The sequence below is a fragment of the Prunus persica genome, chromosome G1, assembly GCF_000346465.2.
Source record: "Prunus persica cultivar Lovell chromosome G1, Prunus_persica_NCBIv2, whole genome shotgun sequence".
Taxonomy (NCBI): Eukaryota; Viridiplantae; Streptophyta; class Magnoliopsida; order Rosales; family Rosaceae; genus Prunus; species Prunus persica.
The window spans coordinates 35,608,183-35,631,578 of record NC_034009.1 but is presented as its reverse complement, the minus strand read 5'-3'; the positions used below and the strand labels follow the sequence as shown (position 1 = coordinate 35,631,578).

The following is a 23,396-nucleotide window of genomic DNA, read 5'->3' as shown; positions in this document are numbered from 1 at the left end:
ACATAATTGATATCTACATTATATTTTTGTTGCAGTTTATGTTTTTATTTGTAGTTTTTGTGTGAATAAGTGTTGAAATGTTTTTTTTTTTTTTTTTTTTTTAATAAACCATTGATTGTTTATATAAATATTGTATAATTGAATAAATATTACAAAATCAAGTTTGGTGTAGTGGTTTGTGAGTGAGCCTTCCTCCTTTGAAGGTCAAGGTTCGAGTCCATTCAATGACACAATCTTTTTTTTAAAGGTGAATAAAGGGCAACGGAGTTGGTCATCTACAGACGGTGGCAGGCGATGGCGGCCAACGGTGGTGGTGGCAGGTGGCCGGCGGCGGGAGTCCGACGGTGGTGGTCGGCGACGGGCGGTGGCGGCCAACGATGGTGGTGGCAGGTGGCCAGTAGCGGGAGTCCGGCGGTGGTGGCCGGCGGCAGGATTCCGGCAGTGGTGGCCGGCGGCGAGATATGATTGGCTAGATATGAACATGTGGCATAGTATGTTTGCCTTAGAAGGAGTGGCATTGTGTGTAATTTTGATATGTTTTAATGATATTTTTGTAAAATTAGGTACCACAATTTAGTCTTTTGCCTTATGCTAATTAGATGAAATTGTATTACTATCTTCCAAATTAGTAAACTATATTGTGTTTTAAAACTAAAGCTCGACTTTCCGAACAAATACAACAAAACATCAGATCAGACGATAACAACTGTGTTAGACTTGGATCTATCTACTTAAACCCACTGAATTGGGGTCCCTCACAGCAAGAACTATATAACGACTACGTCTTTGGAAATTTGTGGTCGTTTCGTTTGCAAGTGGGGAAAAAAAAAAACCTTTTATCTCAGCCACAAACCCTACCATCTTTGTTATTTTTCTTTTCTGTTGGCATTTCTAGATTGAGTAAAGCCAAACATTATAAATAAATAAAAACAATATTAATTTCAATTCTGATGCGTCCACCTCCACGTACAAGTTGCAAAAAAGGTCACTCATTTTCAGATTCAGAGCTTATAATTGTTAATGCAACAGCTCGATTGAATATGCTGAGTCTCTGTGTGCATGCATGCCTTGCCTTCCAATTACATTTCATCTGCGATATTCCCATTGGAGGGCCAAAGAATCAAAATCAAGCCGGCCCCTGTTTTGTTTTGTAGCTTAAAAACTTGCATAGACAACTCATTAAGCTAATTAATACTACCTAATTAGCAAATAATTAAGCATAATGCATATATACTTGTCAGAATCTAGATAATATATCCAATTCCAACTGATGATGCAAAAACTACAACCACTAATAGTTGTTTTGTGCAGAGGAGAATGTATAAAACCAATCCACATCAATTGTTTTTGTATAAAACCAAATAATACTTGTCATGTTAATTCAGGATTTTATATATGCACCTAATAACAGTTTAGAGAAATATGTCAAGTTGTTCTTGAATCTGTTTTTCTCATCTATTACATGAGTTTTTCTGCATTAATCGAAGACATCGTAAAAGTGAAGATCAAAATTGTATAAAGAATAATCCTAATTATAATTTATATCTGTAATCAATACATGTACAGATTTAGAAGGCTGTACATGTATCACTGCTAATCATGACCTCATTAGACATGAAATCTTAAAACGTGATATCATTTGGCAGTAAGTTCAATTCTTTATGTTGATTCTAGCCACGTTGTTAAACAGTTAATACAAATTATTCACAAATTTCTAAGTCTTCATATAATAAGATTAGATTGAACTACAAACCATCTATATAAAATCAGTCACTTCCAAAGACACTGGCGCAATAACGTGCAATTCTGAAAGAAAGAGAGGGGGAGAGACAGAACCGAGCAAGTTAGAGAGAAATGGGAAGAAGCTATCGTTGTGATAAGGATGGACTGAGTAAAGGAGCTTGGACTGCTCTTGAAGACCAGATTCTCATAGAGTACGTCAAAGACCACGGCGAAGGGAGATGGGAGAAACTGTCAAGGGAAACAGGCGAGCCGACTTTGACTTTACGCACAAGTTTCTTAATTTCGATGCATGAATGATTATGAAAATGATAGAACATTGTTCAATTAGAAACATGTATTATTGGATGCAGGTCTAAAGAGATGTGGGAAGAGTTGTAGACTTCGCTGGTTGAATTACCTGAGGCCTGAGATCAAGAGAGGGAACATTACAGAAGATGAAGAAGACCTCATCATCAGGCTCCACAAACTCTTAGGCAACAGGTACTGGCCTGTCACTTCAATTACTATATATTGCTTGCTACTAGCATTGAAACTGTTAAGGTTTTTCTCATCATATGCTGCTTCGTTTATTAATACTACCAGGTATGCTTTTTTTTTTTACTTTCCTTTTTTGGATACCTGTAGATGGACATTGATAGCTGGAAGGCTTCCAGGCCGAACAGACAATGAGATCAAGAACTACTGGAACTCTGTTTTAAGGAAAAAGGCACAAGAAAGCCACTCAGAAAGGTCTAGAAATGAGTGGAAAACGACCAAGGACACCGAAAAAGCTGTCCCATCGTTAAAAATGGACTCACACTTCATCCAAAATGGACTCACACCAACAAGCTGCATCAATAATGAACAGCTTGGCACTACCAATACATTAGCAGAACCATTTATCTCTGGAGTTGAAGCAACGAATATGGAAGTAAAATCAGATTCCAGCGATGGATTCTTACCAATCACTAGAGAGAACGATATGACATGGAACTTCATAAGGGATCTTAATGCAGGCGAACTTGGCATATCTGAATTTCTACATACTGACTTCTCCAAACTTTGCGAGTTGAATACCACGATTTTTGATTGCACAAGTGGGTGTAGAAACGGGTCATTAATGTCAACCTCAACTGCCGAAGCTCCTTTGAAATTGCAGGAGTGGTTAAATGATTGGGCAGCAGACGACAATTGTCTTCCCGAAGCAGCATTTGGTCCTTGATTCTTCTATTACTGTGCATGTCAATACCAATTCAAATGGCCAAGTAGATTTTCTAATCATACATCCTCCATTCAATGTTTTCAATGTATTTGCCAAGCTCTCTTGGTTTTGTTAGAATCCAATCCAACTACACAACCTTTTCTGGGAGATATCTTAAAGGATAAGTCTTTTAGATTTTACCTCAAATGGAAACTGTGTCTTGAGCATTTACCATTACCAATTTTGGTAAAACAAGTGGTCATTGAGGTTGCTCGGAATTTCAATTGCACGTGCACCTATGACCAACTGAAGTGAAAATGACAGGTCATTTTGTGATACAATGATATCCGGAGCTGGTATCCAGTTGCAGTTGTTACATGTGAGTGGGTGGAAGCTGGGTTGAGTAACATACATATGAATATGAGTTACTAATTTGATGAGTTAGTAGACTTAGCCAACAGTTTCATATGGTAAGACATCCTCCAAAATTTATCAATATGTTATATCCTAAAAAGAAGCATTTAATTTAACTTCAAACTCCATCAGCAGTAAAAAGTTATAAACTGCTTAAGAAGGCTTGAAACTCAAGCAAATAGCATAATAAATGAACGTCAATGAATCTGAAAACACTTCAGTTCCTAGGTTCATAAAAGAACTGCAGGCTGTGATAATCTAACGTACCTTTCTATTTCTGTCTGATGGTCATGCTCTACCTCATTCATCAGAATCATCATCATCAGTATCTTCCGTTTCATCCACGTTCTCGTCATCCTCACGGTTTTCCTTCTCCTTCACAAGGTCTCCTTGCACATCTTCTACCTTACCACCAATAATGCCATCAAAATCCAACCTATTGGACCCCATTTCAGAGATTTCAAAATTGCCACTAGACAGATTATGTGCAACTCCTGCCTCTCTCCCTGCAACGAAGGCTTCCAAAAGATCTGAAAAACCTTGCTTTGGAATGTTATCATCCATGCTAGCTGAAGGGTTACTAGAATAATAGGAAGACGAAGATGAAGGGGCGGTGATGGGTGTTCCTGAGTACAGCTGATCCAACTGATTAAAATACGAGCAAGTTTTGAAATTATGAGGACGCTTTTTGGCACTGTCTTTGGTTTTTCTAAAGTACTTGTTGATGTTCTCCCACTTTTGTTTGCACCTTTTGGCACTCCTTTGATAACCCATTGAACCCATTAAAACACTGACCTCTTCCCAAACAGGCCCTTTCACCCCTGGTTCCTGAAACTTTGATTCTATACTACTTCGCACTAGAATCAATGCCTTAACTTCACTTTGAGGCCATCTGCTATTTGTGTGATCAATTTTGAAGGGTGTCAATTCCTCCACTGGGGGTTCATTTAAATTATCAGGCTGCAACAACAATGGGGCTTGCCTTGAAGGAAGATTGACTCTTTGGCCAGTGATTTTCTCAATGTAAGAAACAATGAGTGCCTCTCTGCTTGAAGCCAGAGCCTGTTCATGGACTTTGGCAATGGCTTCTCTCTTATGGTTTTCAGCCTCTTGACTTCTCCATGCAGCTTCTCTCTCCCTCCTCTCTTTATCCATTCTTTCAATCACTTCCAAATACTTCTTATGAAGATTCTCTTGGTGATCCATAACCTGCTTCACCAAGCTCTCAAAGAAGCTAATCACTGAACTTAATTGTTTCTTCATTGTCCTCTTTCTCTTCCTCTTCTCAATCTTCCTCGGCGAAGACTCTTCTCCGATGGAGGCTTCCGACCCATTATCCACCCTAACTTGAGCAGTTGGAGCAACATTGAGGTCATGTGGATCACAAAAAGGCACAGGCAAGTCTACATTTTTAGGGGAGTTTTCACCAGTGAGTGCAGAGCCAGAGCCCGTTTGATTAGCCTCGCCCATCTTTGCAAGGCTATAGATTGCTTCAAGCTCACCATAGAGCCTGTATTTGTTCTCCAAGTCCTTGCATATATCTCCTTCATTGGCTTCCTTCTGCTTTCTGTTGGTCTCGGGAATTGCTGCATCGAGAGGCTTCCAGCTGCGGCATTAACACAAACACGTGCTATGTAAAAAAGGAGCAACATGAAAAACAGAGAAAACAAAGAACAAGCACAACAAAAGCACGTAAATCTGTGCATTAAGAATGTTATGAATAGAATTTTACCACATGGGTTCATGGGTTTGCCAACTTTTGAATCCTAAGTTATGCATTCGACTCTGAAGCAATCGAGGGTCGTCTCCATTTTCATCATCAAACAAACCAGCGCCAAGCAGAGCACTTTCTCCATTTCCACTGTTCTCATTGAGACCAAGCTTGAAATTTACAGGACCCAGCTGCCAGTGCAACCTTCCTTGCTGCTGCAATGCTTGAAGATGCTGGCGTTGAAACAAGTCGTGGGTAATGGGAGTGGGATGAACAAGGTGACTGATATGATATGGCTCAGGCTGCTCAAGTTGTTGATTGAAATGGGGGTGGTGGGGGTTTTGCTTCTGATGATTGAACATGGGCAAAATTGGTGAGCAAGAATTACTAATATCCATCAAGTGTTGCTGGTTACCAATCTCTGATATGTCAAAATTAGACTGCATATCTTCTTATTCCAAGATTTCCAAGAAAAAAGAACAGTTCTTTTTTCTAATTTGAAAGTGTTGTTGGGGGTGCAATGCTAGTTGAACTTTTGAAGTTGAGGAGTAAAGTTTAGGGCTTTCTTCTTCATCCCTTGTTTGTTGTTCTTGGGAAAGAAATCCTAACAGAAAGATCTTTTCAAAGGCTCAAACACATAACAGACTGAACCTGCAGGGAGTAATTGTAGGGAAGGATAAGATTGCAGCTCGTCTAGTCAGGTTACTGTTCTTTGTGAGTGTTTTTTTATTTATTTAATTTTTATAGAAAATTATTCATGAAATATTTTTTCAGAAATTAACAATATTTCTCATTAAAAAATATAAAAATATAAAAACATTACTATTTTACTTAGTTAGCAATAATTAAATAAATAGGAAAAGATTAATAAGACGTAAAAAAGACAAAAAATAAAATAAAATTCAGCTAATTAATTATCCTTCTCTTTTAAATTGACTACCATGAAAACTAATTCAAGTTTCTTTATCTTCTGTTTTTATTATTAGGAAAATCTCTTTATCCTCTAATATCATTGTAAAAAATAAAAGCGATAAAAATCATGTGGTATATTGATAATATAATTTGTAGGTTGGTGCACATATGTGGACACATTTTACTCTTTAAAAAAAAAAAAAAAAAAACCTCTACTAAATTCCAATTAATTTTGAATTAAATATTTTAATTTTAAATAAAATTATGTCCAAAGTACTTTATTAAAATATATAAAGAAATCATTTGACAAGAAAATGTATTAGTAACTCTTTTTTTTTCTTTTCTAATAAAAGTAAATAAATTTTCAAATTGAAGTATAGTTTAATTTTGTAGAAATATTAGCAAGAAGGCTTTAATTTTGGTTTCCTTGTATTATTCCTCGATGGCCATGCTTGCTGTCGCTGCGGTATTAAATGAGGGGAATAGACTGGAGAGGAGCGGAGTGTAGTGTAGCATGCACTGCAGGAAATCTCATGCGGGGCCCAGTGAGACACGTGTTCCAATCTGAAATAATATGTCCGACGACGACATGAAAGAGTGAGAGACATCCTTTTGGAAGCATACGATGTATTGTTGTTCACGTGAAGAGTAGAGTACGCGTTGTCCTGTTGTCGAGTTGTCTCCACCATTAATTCTCTGTCCGGTACGGATCTCGAATATCATCCAACGGCCAGAGTTTAAAATTGGCAAAGGCTCAGTTGACAAAGTAGTAGCATTATTGACATACGGCTATCTATAGACGCCACCATACGAGTTACAACAGCTCTCTTCTCCCTCACTCCCTTCCAACTTCCCACAATGATTGTCTAATTCTCCGCGACAAAAGTTCACAAACCAAACCAATCACCTACGGGACCATTGGATTACAATTTCAGACGTGGATTGGGTTAATTGGTTACGACAGTGAATCTGCTCCGGATTTTTGTACTAAAGTTTGAATCTTCTTTCCTATAAATTACATTATATGGGTTATTCCAATTGGTTAACATGGTAAATCTACTCAATATATGTTGCAAGAGACTTGTAAGTCAAGTGATTAAGAGTATTTATCTCATCCAAAATCCTAAGTTTGATTTCTCCCTTCTCTAATATCACTTGTATTAGAAATTACAAAAAAAACCCAAATCCTAAACTGATTTGTTCACCAAACAAGGACCCAAAGACCTAAATTAATGGTGGGCCAACGCCCGAAACAGCAAAGACCAAGGTGGGCTGGCCCGAGCTTTAGCTACATTAGAGCCTAAAGGCCCACTAAAGAAGGGGAGGGGAGACCATGAAAATGAACCAAGTAGGTTCTTCAACGTTTCTTTTTATTTGAGGTCACATCTTCATAAATTGCAATGTGTTTTTAGTATTCTTCGGCTCACGGGGACCAAGGCACGCAGAGAGCATACTTTATTAATAATTGTCCTGTCTTTTGTCTCAGATACTTATCTTCAAAGTCGGCATTCATTTGCTGCCCGTGGGTCAGTCAAGACTGAAAATGAAAGAACTTTTGTTGCTTGTTGAAACTTGGTCCTCAAGAAAAATGAAAAATGACACCAGATTTTGTCTACGATTCTATTCATGGTGGGGGCAGCAACAATGAAAAGTCAAAACTAAAAACCTACGTGGGGTTTGCTTACTTTTTTTTGTCAAAAATATCAACCACACATCCCCCGTGTAGAGAGGGACCTATAAATTCATCAGTACTTTGGTGTCTCAGTTCCTCAAGCCAGCTTTAGTTTCATAGCAGCAAATTAGCACAAGAAAGAGAACCAAAAGAAAAAATGGAAGATAATATTTTGATCAAAACGTTGACATTCTCCTTGGTTTCTCTAATTCTGTATTCTGTTGGGAGAGTTGTTCAAGTCTATTGGCTGAGACCCAAAAGCTTAGAGAAGCAGTTGAGGCAGCAAGGGATCAGAGGCAGAAGTTACAAGCTTTTCCAAGATGACATGAAAGAGATCAAAATGTCCAGCGAGGAAGCATGGTCCAAACCCATGTCCCTCAAGCACCAGATTGCTCCACGTGTCTTCCCATTTTTCGATCAAATGGTCCAAAACTACGGCAAGCAATAACTATATATTATCTTTTCCCATACAATTTGAGATTTTTCATGTATGATTGTGATTGATGATATAATGGTGGTGACATTTTAATTTGTTTAGGGAAAGTGAGTTTGGGATGGTTTGAAACGAGGCCAAGGCTCATAGTTGCAGAGCCAGAGCTGATGAAGTTGATATTAGCTGACAAGAGTGAGCACATTACAAAGCCACCACTGAACCCACTTGTCAATCTTCTGCAATTGGGTGTCTCTACCTTGGAAGGAGACCAATGGGCCAAACGCAGAAGGCTCATAACTCCTGCTTTCCATCTTGAGAAATTAAAGGTACCTATCATATCAATATTTAATTAAAAATTCTCACAATTCACATCATATCATATGTGACATTATTGAAAAAAATAATAATAATAACCAGGGGATGGTGCCTGCATTTGTGACCAGTTCTTCTGGTCTGATCAATCGGTGGGAAAATTTAATTGGTGTTCAAGGATCATGCGAAGTAGATGTGGCACCAGAGTTTCAAAATCTTGCTGGGGATGTTATAGCTAGAACAGCATTTGGAAGCAGCTTTGAAGAGGGGAAGAAGATATTTGAACTTCAAAAGAAGCAAGCTGTTTTAGTGCTTGAAGCCTATTATGGTTTCTATTTCCCAGGTTTAAGGTGTGTTCATTGGCATTAATTTAAAGTATCAGCTGAATTTTAAAAGTAGTTTATTCTAAGTTGTTTTAATTTGATGCTAGTTTTCTATCTGTACAGATTCATACCCACTAAAAAGAACAAGATGAGGTACAACTTGGACAATGAAATCAAAGCAATATTAAGGGGTATGATCAGCAGGAAAGAGCAAGCCATGGAAAATGGTGAAGTGGGTTCGGATGATTTGCTGGGTTTACTCTTACAGTGCAAAGAACAAGAGCAGAACAGTATGACAATTGAGGATGTGATAGAAGAGTGCAAGCTCTTCTACTTTGCTGGCCAAGAGACCACAGCCAACTGGCTCACTTGGACTATGATTGTCTTGTCTATGCATCCAAGCTGGCAAGAGAAAGCAAGAGAAGAAGTCCTACGTGTGTGTGGAAAGGAAACACCTGATTTGGGTGCCATAAATCGCCTCAAGATTGTAAGTCGTTTTCTCGCACGATTAATGTTACATGTACTATATTTAGTGATGATAAATAGTGTTACGAACATCAATTCAAACCAAAATGTTTTCTAGCAATTTGTTGCCTGAATTTTCCTTTTGCAGGTATCTATGATATTGAATGAAGTTCTGAGGTTATATCCACCTGTGACTGTTCTATATAGGCACACCCAAAAGAAAACCAATATAGGAGGCCTTTCCATCCCAGCTGGGGTTGAATTTGTGTTGCTGATTCTGTTTCTCCAATATGATCCAAAATATTGGGGTGAGCAGGTTGAGGAATTCAACCCAGAGAGATTTGCTGAAGGAGTTTCCAAGGCATCAAAGGATGAATTTGCCTTCTATCCATTTGGTTGGGGCCCTAGAATTTGTTTGGGCCAAACTTTTGCTGTGATAGAAGCAAAGATGGCTCTGGCTATGATTCTTCAACATTTCTCTTTTGAGCTCTCACCCTCTTACACTCATGCTCCCATTGTGGGCATTACCCTTCAGCCACAGCATGGAGCCCCAATTATACTTCACAGAATTTAAGATGGTGAAGCTGAAGCTGGTGGATTTGAATATTTATTTGCATAAATAAAAAGGGTGGATCTTCATGTAAATGTGAATTTCTCACATCCATTTACTTATAATAAGACTAGTTTTCAGTTTGAGTTTGGAATTCTGTTGTTTTACCAAACAAGAAGAAGAAAAAAGGTTACTGAATTAATTAAATAACCGATATTTTATGCAGCTTTTTATCACATTATCACGTTCCAGGATGTCTTGTCTGGTCTATCAATCTGATTAAACTCAGGAAATCTCTGCAAGATTCTGAGTTATAGCCGAACAGTTCTAGTAGCAATTCCATAAATGTGAACATTCTACAATAACATAAAAGGATTGACACACCAACATATGATTTGTTAATTCAAGGAAAAAAAACCTCACGGAGTGGAAAATAAAAACAGAAGGAACAAACACGAAGTGGGAATTTCCTAGAATGAGCAAAAGGCCTCAAACGCAATAATAAGAAGTATCATGAAACCAGAAAAAGAGAAGGGGAAAAAAGAAAGGAACAAGGTAAACCAACTCTCATCCATTTCAAGGAATTGATTCATCCACAGTCCACTCCAAGTTCAAAGGCGCTTCATCACTTGAGCAGTCAAAAAACTCATCTCATTAAAGCCAGACTTGAAGCTATCCTTGCATTTGGAGACATCTTCTCTTCCAATTGTCAGAGCATTCACCTCCATTACCTTAATATTCTTTGTGTCAGAGGACTCTTGTTCTGCTTTTGAGACTGCTCTGTTTTGTCTTTCTCTCTGCTTCATCTTTTTGCTCAAATGGGAGTTCCAGTCATTCTTAATCTCATTGTAGGTTCTACCTGGTAGCCTTCCAACATCAATGACCACCTTAATTCAATAGCTACCCAATTCATAAATTTGTCAACCCAAATGTTCTATACACATGAAAAGATGAAATAATCTAAATTAATGAGAAAACATTGTTCAAAAACTAGAACATGGGCAAGCTCACATGTTTCCAAGGAGCCTTTGAAGCCTAAGTATCAAGTCTTCTTCTTGCTCTGATATCTCTTAATATTGGGTCTAAGATAGTTCATCCATCTTAAACTGCAACTCTTTCCAAATCGGTCAAGACCTTCAAAAACCAGAAATTGAGATTTCTATATCTAGGTCATGTGTTTTTAGTTATACAGTATTCTTTCGCTCTTGGGGACCAAGGCATGGAGAGAGCACACGTTAATCATTGACCTCTTTTTTGTCTCAACTACTTGTCCTCGGAGTCACGTCTGAAAATGAAAGCACTTTTGTAACTTGTTGAAACTTGGTCCTCACGTATATCAAGAAGAAAAAAAACTTGGTTCTCGAGGAAAAAAAAAATGTGACACCAGATTTTGTCTATGATTCCAATAATGAAGAGTCAAAAGTACGTGGGTTTTGCATTTTTGTGTCAAAAATATCAGCCACTCATCCCATGTATGTGCCTATAAATACATCAGTACTTTGGTTTCTCAGTTCCTCAAGCTAGCTTTAGTTTCATAGCAGCAAATTAACACAAGAAAGCAAAAATGGAAGATTATGTTTTGATCAAAACTTTGATATTCTCTTTGGTTTCTCTAATTTTGTATTCTTTTGGGAGAGTTGTTCAAGTCTATTGGCTGAGACCCAAAAGCTTAGAGCAACTCCATCGATTAGGCCAAGCCCGAGGCTGGGGGGAGTACAAGCAAAAAATCCAATTCCAGCAGGCCACTTTTGCCCCAACTAGAGGCGGGACCCATGAAGACGGGCTGGTCCGAAAGCAGCTCTTGTCTGAGTTCGAGCCCGAGGGGGGAGATGACGTCAACGTGTGCTGTGTCGTCGTCTGGGCACTTCGATCGCCTGCTCTCCTTTAATCCAACGGCTGGGGTTTTTTTTGCTATAAAATTATGAAAAAATTCAAAAAAAAAATTTATAAAAAAAATACAAAAAAATTATGGAATTTTTTTTTCTATAAATAGCTACGAATACTCTTCACTTTCAACACTAAATCCTCATACATTTTCTTCTACTTCTACTATTATTCACTTTTTACTCAACATTTTATTCACTTTTAAATTGTATTTTTATTTATCATCTTATTTGAAAATTTTATCCGATTGAGATATGAATTTTATAATAAATATTAACACGTACGAACCCAAAAATCTTATCCGAAAATATTATCCAAATTAATTATTTAGGTAAACAAATTTGTGAAAAAAAACAAAAAAATGAATAGTATTTGTTATTTGCCATGACAATGGGTAGAAACACACATTACTTTTTGCAAGGGCAGCAACTATTCACTTGAATAGTAACTATCCTAGTCCCCTCCTTACCATGACAAAGGGCAAATGGATGAAATTGCTCTTAGAGAAGCAGTGAAGGCAGCAAGGGATCAAAGGCAGAACTTACAAGCTTTTCCATGATTACAAGAAAGAGATCAAAATGTCCAGCGAGGAAGCGTGGTCCTGTTGAAATTAATGCACATTTGTGCTAAAGAAATGTGTGGAGAAATCTAGAAGCTTTGAGACGAGCCTAAACTATTGGAGAATTATTTAGAGAAAGCCACACACTTGTGGTTGGAGTAAAGTCGGCAACTATATGCAAGTTTGAAGATTATTCTAGAAAGCCACACACTTGTGCCTGGAGTTAAGAGCAACTTCACCCATTTGTCCTTTGCCATGGCAAGGGGAGGATTAGGGCAACTACTATTCATGTGAATAGTGGCTGCCCTTGCAAAAAGCAATGTGTGTTTCAACCCGTTGCCATGGCAAAGGGCAAATACTATTTATTTTTTTATTTTTTTCAAAAATTTGTTTACCTAAACAATTAATTTGAATAATATTTTCGGATAAGATTTTTGGGTTCGTACGTGTCAATATTTATTATAAAATTCATATCTCAATTGGATAAAATTTTGGTATTTATAGAAAAAAAATTTAGTAATTTTTTGGTATTTTTTTTAAAAATTTTCATTTTTTTATTGCACAAAAATTGGCTGCCGTTGGATTGGAAAAAAAAATCTGATCGGAGAGCCCAAAGTGCAACACGTGGATTGTAGCGGCACTGTAGCGCTAACGTCATGGTAAAACTCAGGCTGGAGTTTAGGCCAGCCTTGCCCTCGGGCCAACCCAGCCCGAGGCTTGGGCTCCTGGTTGGAATGGCTCTAATAGATTAAGTCGGTGGAGAATGTCTATGTCGGCTACTCTCATCTATAAAAGGACTTGTAGCCTTTCCAAAGTGGAGTGGAGTGAGCCAATCAACTCCCAATGTATGTGGGAGGAGTCAACAAAAAGAACTCCCAAACTAAGGGAGCCAAGAGCTACCCAAAGAAAGCAATGTTGAGAGCCAATAAGCTCACCAATCCAAGTGAAAGGCCAAATAGCTCAAACTAATCTAAGTGAAGGGTCAAATAGCTCAAACTAATCTAAGTGAAGGGCCAAATAGTCCAAACTAATCTAAGCAAGTGTGATGGCCAATAAGCCAAAAAATTAAGGAGGCCAATTAGCATACCCCAAGCTATATACTGTTCTCCTCCAATCTAATAAAATCACTTTGTTTTCAACTATTGTCTATTGTCCTAAACCCCTTCACCACATAAACCAACAATGGCATCAGAGCAACACACATCGCACCTTCTACTAAATTCCAACAGGTCCAAACCCATGTCCCTCAAGCACCAGATTGCTCCACGTGTCTTCCCACTTTTCTATCAAAAGGTCCAAAATTATGGCAAGCCGCAAGCAATAGCTATATATATACACACATACACACATACAATTTGAGATTTCATGTATGATTGTAATTTGACATTTTAAGTTGTTTTGGGAAAGTGAGTTTGTGGTGGATTGATACAAGGCCCAGGCTGATAGTTGCAGAGCCAGGGCTGACCAAGTTGATATTAGCAGACAACAGTGGGGACATTATAAAGCCACCACTGAACCCACTTGTCAATCTTCTGCGATTGGGTGTCTCTACCTTGGAAGGAGACCCCAATGGGCCAAACGCCGAAGGTTCATAACTCCTGCTTTCCATCTTGAGAAATTAAAGGTGCATATGTCAATAATTAATTAAAAATTGGTTGGAGCGAGTCTCTCCTTTTTTTTCTACATGTTAAAATTGCAAGGTTGAATTTAACACCTCCTTTGAATATGCTCTTAGAAGCCACAACATCATATCATATGTGATATCAATTTAAACCCTACTTTAACCAATTGGGAAAAAAACAGGGGATGGTGCCTGCATTTATGACCAGTTGTTCTGGCCTGATCAATCGATGGGAAAGCTCAATTGGTGTTCAAGGATCATATGTAATGGATTTTGAAGTTTCAAAATCTTGGTGGTGATGTTATAGCTCGAATCGAACCGCCTTTGGAAGCAGCTTTGAAGAAGGGAAGAAGATTTTGAACTTCAAAAGAAGCAAGTTGTTTTAGTGGTTGAAGCCTATTATAGTTTCTATTTCCCAGGTTTAAGATGTGTGGTGCTACTTTATTATAAGTTGACAATGATAATTTAAACTACCATTGAATATTAATAGTAGTTTATTTTAAGTTATTTTTATGCTAGTTTTCTCTCTGTACAGATTCATACCCACTAAAAAGAAGAAGATGAGGTACAACTTGGACAATGAAATCAAAACAATAAGGGGTATGATTAGCAGAAAAGAGCAAGCCATGGAAAATGGTGAAGTGGGTTCCAATGATTTGGTGACTCTGTTTCTCCAATATGATCCAAAATATTGGGGTGAGCAGGTTGAGGAATTCAACCCGGAGAGATTTGCTGAAGGAGCTGCCAAGGCATCAAAGGATCAATTTGCATTCTATCCATTTGGTTGGGGCCCTAGAATTTGTTTGGGCCAAACTTTTGCTGTAATAGAAGCAAAGATGGCTCTGGCTATGATTCTTCAACATTTCTCTTTTGAGCTCTCACCCTCTTACATTCATGCTCCAATCATGGGCATGACCCTTCAGCCACAGCATGGAGCCCCAATTATACTTCACAGAATTTAAGATGGTGAAGCAGAAGCTGGTGGATTTGAATATGTATTTGCATAAATAAAAAGGGTGGATCTTCATGTAAATGTGAATTTCTCACATCCATTTACTTATAATAAGACTAGTTTTCAATCTTGAGTTTGGAATTCTGTTATTTCACCAAACCACAAGAAGACAAAAGGTTACTGAATTAATTAAATAGCCGACATTTTATGCAGCCTTTTATCTCTTTATCACGTTTCAGGTCTGAAACAGTGAAATTATGTCACTTTTTCCAAAACCTATAATTGGTTCTGGTCTGTCAATCTGATTAAACTCAAGAAATCTACCACTTCCTTCTCTGCAAGATTTCTGAATTGGGCTAAAACAGTTCTAGTAGCAATTCCACAAATGTGAACATTCTGAAATAACATATAAAGATTGTCACACCAACATATGCTTTGTTAATTCAAGGAAAAAGAACCTCACAGAGTGGAAAATAGATACAGAAGGAACAAACATGAAGTGGGATTTTCCTAGAATTAGCAAAAGGCCTCACAAATGCAATAACCAGAAAAAGAAAAGGGGAAAAAAAGAAGAAACAAAGCTTAAATGTCATGCAAAGTAAACCAACTCTCATCCATTTCAAGGAATTTATTCATCCATTCCAAGTTCAAAGGCCCTTCATCACTTGAGCAGTCAAAAAACTCATCTCCATTGAAGCCAGACTTGAAGCTCTGCTCACATTTGGAGGCATCTTCTCTTCCAATTGTCAGAGCATTCATCTCCATTATCTGGATATTCTTAGTGTCAGAGGACTCTTGTTCTGCTTTTGAGACTGCTCTGTTTTGTCTTTCTCTCTGCTTTATCTTTTTGCTCAAATGGGAGTTCCAATAATTCTTAATCTCATTGTCGGTTCTACCTGGTAGTCTTCCAGCAATCAATGACCACCTTAATTCAACAAACAGGTACCCAATTCATAAAATTGCCAACCCAAATGTTTTATCAACATGAAAAGATCAAAGAATCGAAATTATGGAGAAATCATTGATTTTAAAAATAAAAAAAAATAGAACTTGGGCAAGCTCACCTGTTTCCTAGGAGCCTATGAAGCCTAAGTATCAAGTCTTCTTCTTGGTCTGATATATTGCCTCTCTTAATATTGGGTCTCAGATAGTTCATCCATCTTAACCTGCAACTCTTCCCACATCGGTTAAGACCTGCAAAAACCAGAAATGAAGCCTGCTATATTAATATATCCACAAAAAGAAATAGACTTTGGACATGTTTATATGTGTGTGTTGAAAATGAACCTGCTTTGGTTGCAACAAACTTCCACCTCTTTGGACCGTGGATTTCAATAACTTGAGCCAGTTTCTGGTCTTCCTCTGCTGTCCAAGAGCCTCTGTTTACTTCTTTCCTTGTACTTCGTCTGCTCAATGGAATCATTGCAAACTAAGGCAATTGAGCTCACTTGAACCACTACCAAGAGAGGAAGCTCGAAGTTTTATACTAAGCTTTCAGAGGTGTATTTATGGCCCAGAGAGTGGTGGTGAGGATATGGTGGTTTTGTTTCGCCTCTTATTTCTTAGCTACCTTTCCTCGAAAAATTTCAACGCCAGCTAACTTTATATTTATATATACATGAACAGAACAGTGTAGGACTGTATTAAGAGATTGCAAATCTTTCCCCAAGGCATCTACGTGGATTGATGATTGAAGAACGATAAATTTTTGTGTACAATATACACACACATGTTGTACACATGAGAATTCAACCAATTATAAACATTCTGCAGATCTAATGGCCCAGATTGTCCAATCAAAGATTATACATAGGTAATGCTGCCATATTGCATTATACAAAGATTATACGCATGTGATATGTTCTGTGATCCAAGTGGACCCAGACAAGAGAATGATAAAAGCGCTGAAAGTTTATTAGCCTTTGATCAGGACAACAAGCTAGCCAATTTAGTGATCAAAACTAGAGTCAAATTGCATGATATAAAAAGAACACTCTGTGTTTTATAATCATAAAGATAACAAAGTACAAACCCAAAAGTTGGAAAACACATTGCAGGGATTGATTGGATTCTTTCTTTTCTTCAGAGAAGTAGGATGATGTCCCATTCTCCTTACAACCCACATGACCCAATGTTTTCGAGTCACAAAATTCTGTGCCCTCATCATGCTTTTTTATTCTCTTTTTGTTGTCTACATTCTAGACCATGAAAAAAACTTAAAATTTTAAAAAAATTATAAAAAAAATTTGAAAGAAATGGGCCAGAAAGCCACCTACCCTCTCTTCTTAGCAGACTGAAGGAGTCAGAGACCCACTTGGATCCTGCCATGCTTGCTTGCTTGTATAGATTGGGGCCAACTTCCAGGACATGTTGCATAAATCCATAGGGAATCCATTTTCAAGCCAACTTGGCAAGAGAGAACTCTTTTGGGACATCTACAAAATTGTAATCTGCAAAATCTTTAATAAACAAAAAATAATAATAAACCATGGTATCTAACATTGGTTATGTTGGGTTTTGCAGATTTAGTATTTTAATGAAGACCCTTACAGTAGCTCAAAAAGGTTCAACTCTTTTCTCAAGTTCCCTGCAGGGACAGTCATTATCAAACCATACACATCTTTGAAAATATCATATGACCTTTTTAGACAGAGTATGTACTGTGCTTTTTGATTAGGATTAGGTAGAAAGTGGGCATCTGCTGCAGCACTGTTTGTATTCTTTTTCTTATCTATTTACAGACACAGAACTTGTGGATTTACATGTATTGGAAGAGCATATAGCGAGTTGGATTTTAATGAATGGAGTTTACATAATTATGTAAAAAGTAACTGCTGCAGTTTTTTTCATTATAGTTAAACTAAGAAATTGAGCTTAATTATGCTCCTTTGCACATGAGTTCGATTCTCCGCGATCTACATTATACTAGTTTAGAATTTTTGTAGTTAAAAAAAAGAAAAATAAAAAAGTCATACTTAACACAAATCTAAAACAACAAAATGTTCAAGAAAGTGCTCATTTGTAGAAGACATTGCCTTCTTTTTTTGGTACATAATTAACCACTACCCACCAATAAAAAAGAAAACAGAAAAGCAATTCAAACTCTAAAGATCACTGCTAATTGAAGTTTTGAGTTGATCATCATGATTAGTATAATAACATTTACATTACAATGATCTCTTTAAATCAAGATTAGTCATCATCATCATCATTGAGCTTGTTGACCCGTCACAGCATGTGGAGCAGTAATTACCAATTACCATAGCAGAGAGAGCTCCATTAATTTATTTAGAAACATCGAAAAGAAAACCAAGAGTTATCATTTAGGGCATGTGAAAAGCAAAGTCTCAATTATATGGCCATGTTTTTGGCACACGGAACCCAATTTCCTCAATAACTTGGCTGTCAAAAACAACCAGCAAAGGAGCACAAATTAAGCACTCAGAACTTGATCAAAAAGAAAAATTGTGAGTTAACTCACTTTTCACCTTTGGAACAGCTCTAGACCTAATAAGGAATGTTAAAATGCAAGCCAACTTTGTAATCAGCCTTGGAGACAAAGCAAGTTCCCATAACGAACGCAGTCTCTCACTTCAGTCAGGAAACTTGCCAAACAACAGCAACCAACATAAGGAAACAAATTGACCGAAAAAGCATTAAGGAAACTTTCAATTTAAACAGTCTGCCTGCACTACACTTTATTCAAGTAACCCACCCTCCCTCCCTCTGTAAAGTTTCAATTGGCGGACGCAGCAACCGAACAACCAAGGGAAATCAGTTACACATACACCGGACGATCAAACCGAAAGTTATTACGGCCATCCTGAGAAGGCCAGAAGCAACCAGTAAGGAACAGAAACAGAGTCTAAGCAAAGAAACAAAAACAAAAATCCCAAATATACCAAATACAGGGGAAAGGCAGGCACAAGGACTTAATACATTTGGGGGGCTTACCAATTCTATATGTTTAGGCAATTTTCGTGCCATCTCTTCCCTAGCACGATACATGAAAAAGACCTCTTCCATTTCTTCTTCGCCATTAATTTGTCCGAGAGGATGGTTGACAATTTTTTCCAGTCCAACAGCGTTGTCTATTAAGTACATCACAAGCTTCAAATCACCGGGGCGACCACGATAGTTTTTCACTTCCACTACCTTGAGGGAACCATGGAAATTTTTTGGAGCTTCCTTGATTTCTATCTCAGGTTGGGGTCTCAAAATACCTGTCAACTGCAACGAGAACCGAAATACCATTACCTCTCCTTGACGACTTATTGACCATTATCATTCCAACAGGAAAAGTAGTTACCCAAGAAAATTTCACATATTTATTTTTAATACATAAAGTAGACGCAACTGGTAGTGGACCGACCGCACGGAAGATGCCTTTGTCTTCTTGTACTTGGTTTAAATTTTACTGGGCTTGAAATAACTGACCAACGGATGAATTTGCAGTAAAAGGGAGCATTAATCTATACAGAGGAGAGGTTAGGCACAAAATACAAATGAAGTGTGTGATCATGGAACTGGAATAGCATCAGTACATTGAAAATGTCAAACACTCCAGCGTACACGAGTGAACTACCATCTATACACAAATTAAATAGGAAGTTTCACTAGCAAGCAAGAATATATATATACCTCCAACACCAGTTTCTGCAACTTTGGACATGCCTCAATGCAGGAAGCTAATAGAAGGACACACCAATCCTCATCAGCTGCAATCTTTACTTCCAAATGTTTGAGATTTGCTAATTTTGTAATTCCATTTCCATGATTCCCGTAGAACTGAAAACCAAACAAGGGGTAAGGCACCAACATATATTAATCCAAGAAAAAGGAAAAAACCAACACATATTTGAATACACTAACCAGGGTTGAATTCAGCTTGAGCACCTCCATACTAGGATGACAGGAGTAAAGGTTAGAGAACACAACAAAATGAGAAACATCGCTAGTATATTTCAGGGATACCTCAGCAAGGAGAGGTGCATTCGAGAGAAAGAACGTTTTATAATCTCCATCATAACTAAATGATACCAGGTTTGGATGATTGATCTCAAGTGCTTGGGCACTGCAATTCACTATCTCTAAGTGCATCAATTGCTTTGATGGTCCAACAACTCTTAGCTTATCATCCCTAAACCCTCCGCAGTTTACCAACAGGCAATTCAAAGCTTCTCCCATCGTGGCGATCGCTGTCAAATGGATAGACTTTAGAAACTGGAATCCCATGTACTTGCAAGGGTGTGCAATATCAGTCAGACCATTACACTCCATCATCTCGTAGTTACCCATAAATGTGTGGGCAGACTCATAGGCCAAGTCCATACTACCAGAGTATGCTCCCTCGACCAACATGAGCAACGTAACTGTCTGGGCTTTGGCTTTCTCCGCAAACTCGAGCCATTTACTTACTGTTGTATTTGTAGATTTATCTTTTTCCACATCAAAAAGAGCCAGAAAATAGTCTAGATGTCCCCCTGTGTGGTGTTTCAAAACATCATCGACGAACTTCACGTAGTTCTCTTTTCGCTTCTCTGCTTCGAGCGGCTCCTCAGGGAACCTATAGTCATCGTGAAAGTTCAAGGTTCTAGTATGCGACCACACGTAGCGCCATCGTTTGGAAAGGACACAAGTAGCAACTGCTTGTTTTAGCGGCAAGCGAGAAACTATTCCTCCAAGTATTCCATCACCTAACTCACTTATTCTATCCACCAAACCCTTGACCCAAACAAACAAAAATGAAAAAATCAACGTCAAAATAATGAAAGCAAAAGCCAAAAAAAATTAACAAGAATCATAACAACAATTACAAAACCTACTCAAACGAAATTGCACAAAAACAACAGAGCCGCCCTCCCACTGTAAAATTTATTAACCAGAAGATGACATACAACAATTACAAAACCTACCCAAACGAAAACAAATATCAAATCAAAGTCAAAATAAGGAAAACAACAGCAAAAACAAGAATCATAAATCAAGAAGACGACATACAACAACTACAAAACCTACGCAAACGAAAATGCGAGAGAAGCTTGATCAAGAATCAAAAACTTGTTACCAGATTAACAAAATCATAAATCAAGAACATGACATAACAACAATTACAGACCTACTTAAACGAAAATGCACATACGTACCTGGCCTTGATCCATAGAACGCAGCCGCACCGACCGACTACCGAGTGAGGAGGCGATATGACCACTAGCTCTCATTCTCTCTCTCTCTCTCTCTCTAAAACTCGCCTATAGCAGAAGAAGAAACAGAACAAACCGGCTGCTACAGTAAATAGCTATCTCTCTCTAACGTGAAGCACCAGCTTATGAACTGCACTAACTAACTCTCCCCGCCCAAACAAGCTGCTTAACGGCAAATTCAGCACCCAGTAACTGTAGCAGTGGACACATGCCAGATGGAGAATCGACGTCACTTCATTTCTTTCTTGAGTTACTACAATACAAGCCGTTAAATTACTTTGAAATCTACGGCTGCAAACAAAACACCAAAAAGTAAGTAAAAATTGAAAAAGAAAATATATAAAAAAGATACAAGGCTATGTGAAAAAAAGACGAAAAACATATTCGTATACATTATTTCATATCATATGCTATCAACCAAACCAATTTCATCTGAAATCCTCTTTAAATTTTGAGATTAAAAAATAAAAAATAAAAAATAAATACACCAATCCACCAATCTGTTAAACTAACTAAAAAGAAAATAGAAAAGAAAGGCAAGATTGCTAGCTGACGAAAAGGCCCTCTTTAGGAAGAAAGCTTCCAATGGTTTTCCCAAGCAGTAAAAGTGAATCAATTTTTGTTTTCTTTTCCAAAAATTGCTTCACTAGCAGTAAATTATTAACATAGTTTTGGATGGAATTCATGGTAAGGGGTAAAATGGGTCACTAACTATTCCTCTTGTGCATCAGAATGTCAAAAGTTTGCTTCCTCAGCTTCATGGAAAACTATTCCTCTTATGGATGCAAGAACTGTTTTTGGTTCCCTCAGCTTCGTGGAAAAGTTTGACATTGCATTGCATAGATTCTCATCTGTCGTACATTTTTATTCAACTGCAAGATCCGGCTGCAGAGCTTTTCAAAATCATATGTTTCTTCACTTCAAAAATATCGAACCCTGGTTTATCACAACGAGTCTTTCAAAACCTAGCACAAAAATTATCAAACTAGCAAGGAGCACAAGGAAGGAAGCAAAAACCCAAATCCTAAATACAGCAATCAAATTAAGCACAATGCACTTCAATGTGTGCCCCTAAAGAAATTGCCAAACAAAAGAACAGAAACTCAAATATATACTAGTGTGCAGCATCTACGTCATGATCTTGCACATAGGGGAGCAAACAAATTGTATACGTGTAGGAAGTTTTTCTTGGAGCTGCTGCCTAGCATGATTTACTTCTCTTTGTTCCCTCTTCATCATTAGGTGAGGATATTCGAGAGGACCGATCGAAATTTTTTCCAGTTCAAGAGCGTTCTCTACCAAGTAGATGACAAGCTTAAAATCACTTGTGCGACCCCGATAATATCTCAATTCCACTACCCTGAGGGAATGATGGGAGCAATTGGAAGCTTCCTTGATTTCTATCTCACCTGAGGGAGTGGGAATGAACAAGGATCTCGTACCGCTCAACTGCACCAAAAAGAAATGGAAGATGAAGGTGTTTTCCTGCTTGATTCAAAAGTCATATATAGCTAAGGTTCACAGAAAAAACTGCTCAAGGAGATGTAGTAAGCAAAAGCAAAGCAAGCTAGCCGTCAAGATTTAAATTGACTTAAAATAATTGACCAACGTATGAATTCAGTGGAGCACTAAACTAGGTGAGTGATTGAACTGGAATAACAACTGTATACATTAAAAGTGTCAAACGAGTGAAACACCACAGTAAATATAAATACCAAGTAAGATATTATACCTCCAACACCAGTTTCTGCAAGTTAGGAGATTCCTCAAGGAAGGAAGCTAATTTAAGGAGGCAGCAATTGTCCTCAGCTGCAAATTCTAATTCCAAATGTTTGAGATTTGGTAATTTAAGAAATGTATGATCCTCCTCGTAGAGCTGAAAGCCAAACAAGATATATATATATATATATATATATATATATTAGACCTTTATTTAGTTTTTGGTGAGATTCTTTATTTATTAGAACTTACTAAATATTTGAGATTAAAGAGGCAAGAGAGATTACGTCTTCCAGCAAAAGGTTGGAGAGAGAAAAATTTTCTTTTATTTTTATGAGAGAGAAAATAAAATTAAAGATTGTCTATTTAAAAAAAATTAAAACTACTTGCCATGTAATATTTAATCTAAATCATTGAAAGTGGAGTAATCTAATGACTCAAAAATTGTGTCAAAATCGTAGTGCCACGGATCTACCCTATATATATATATAATATAGAATCCAAGAAGAATAAAAAGGAGTGAAAACCAACACATATATAATTAATTTGCATTCACTAACCCTGGTTGTGTGTAGTTTGAGGACCTCGAGCTGAGAACAACATAAGAAAAGTTGGGAGAAGTCTTCAATCATACGAACTGGGGGTAATAGTTAATAGACACCTCAGTAAGCCGCGATACATTCCTAAGAAGCAAGTTTATCTTGGGTCCATAATAAATCAATGAAACAAGGCTTGCATCATGG

The 23,396-nt window shown here is 37.6% G+C and overlaps 6 protein-coding genes, 1 long non-coding RNA gene and 1 pseudogene across 9 annotated transcripts; 3 read left to right on the top strand and 5 right to left on the bottom strand.

Annotated features, from left to right (window-relative positions):
- LOC18789684 (trihelix transcription factor GTL2) lies at positions 664 to 6,128 on the bottom strand. 3 transcript variants are annotated; one of them, XM_020560704.1, is made up of 3 exons: positions 5,070 to 6,128; positions 3,605 to 4,943; positions 664 to 1,090 (listed from the first exon to the last, which is right to left on the bottom strand). In XM_020560704.1, the coding sequence occupies exons 1-2, from the start codon at positions 5,492 to 5,494 to the stop codon at positions 3,638 to 3,640; spliced, it is 1,731 nt and encodes a 576-aa protein (XP_020416293.1). In that variant the 5' UTR covers positions 5,495 to 6,128; the 3' UTR covers positions 664 to 1,090; positions 3,605 to 3,637. The 3 variants fall into 3 exon arrangements, with proteins under 3 accessions (XP_020416293.1, XP_020416331.1, XP_007224165.1); XM_020560742.1 differs by lacking the exon at positions 664 to 1,090 and adding an exon at positions 3,243 to 3,317; XM_007224103.2 differs by lacking the exon at positions 664 to 1,090 and having other exon boundaries at positions 3,354 to 4,943.
- On the top strand, positions 1,587 to 2,964 carry LOC18790574 (trichome differentiation protein GL1). The gene is made up of 3 exons (XM_007226859.2): positions 1,587 to 1,987; positions 2,094 to 2,223; positions 2,368 to 2,964. Exons 1-3 carry the CDS (start codon positions 1,855 to 1,857, stop codon positions 2,942 to 2,944), a joined length of 840 nt encoding a protein of 279 aa, XP_007226921.1. The 5' UTR covers positions 1,587 to 1,854; the 3' UTR covers positions 2,945 to 2,964.
- Positions 7,744 to 9,940, top strand: LOC18791469 (cytochrome P450 CYP72A219). The gene is made up of 5 exons (XM_007223179.2): positions 7,744 to 8,069; positions 8,171 to 8,391; positions 8,483 to 8,727; positions 8,824 to 9,187; positions 9,314 to 9,940. The coding sequence occupies exons 1-5, from the start codon at positions 7,790 to 7,792 to the stop codon at positions 9,737 to 9,739; spliced, it is 1,536 nt and encodes a 511-aa protein (XP_007223241.1). The 5' UTR covers positions 7,744 to 7,789; the 3' UTR covers positions 9,740 to 9,940.
- LOC18791019 lies at positions 10,091 to 10,871 on the bottom strand. The gene is made up of 2 exons (XR_002270584.1): positions 10,727 to 10,871; positions 10,091 to 10,615 (listed from the first exon to the last, which is right to left on the bottom strand). It is a non-coding gene; the product is annotated as an uncharacterized LOC18791019 (long non-coding RNA).
- On the top strand, positions 13,538 to 14,286 carry LOC109947386 (annotated as a pseudogene).
- LOC18792128 (transcription factor MYB114) lies at positions 15,083 to 16,301 on the bottom strand. Its single transcript, XM_020559618.1, has 3 exons — positions 16,019 to 16,301; positions 15,796 to 15,925; positions 15,083 to 15,656 (listed from the first exon to the last, which is right to left on the bottom strand). The coding sequence occupies exons 1-3, from the start codon at positions 16,152 to 16,154 to the stop codon at positions 15,314 to 15,316; spliced, it is 609 nt and encodes a 202-aa protein (XP_020415207.1). The 5' UTR covers positions 16,155 to 16,301; the 3' UTR covers positions 15,083 to 15,313.
- LOC109946630 lies at positions 18,054 to 19,109 on the bottom strand. Its single transcript, XM_020555035.1, has 2 exons — positions 18,686 to 19,109; positions 18,054 to 18,554 (listed from the first exon to the last, which is right to left on the bottom strand). Exons 1-2 carry the CDS (start codon positions 18,983 to 18,985, stop codon positions 18,510 to 18,512), a joined length of 345 nt encoding a protein of 114 aa, XP_020410624.1. The 5' UTR covers positions 18,986 to 19,109; the 3' UTR covers positions 18,054 to 18,509.
- LOC109947380 (F-box/FBD/LRR-repeat protein At1g13570-like) lies at positions 19,292 to 20,515 on the bottom strand (the record flags this gene model as incomplete). The annotated part of the gene is made up of 2 exons (XM_020557338.1): positions 19,292 to 19,549; positions 19,706 to 20,515. Coding segments are annotated over 2 exons (1,029 nt in total), but the record flags the coding sequence as incomplete, so codon positions are not given.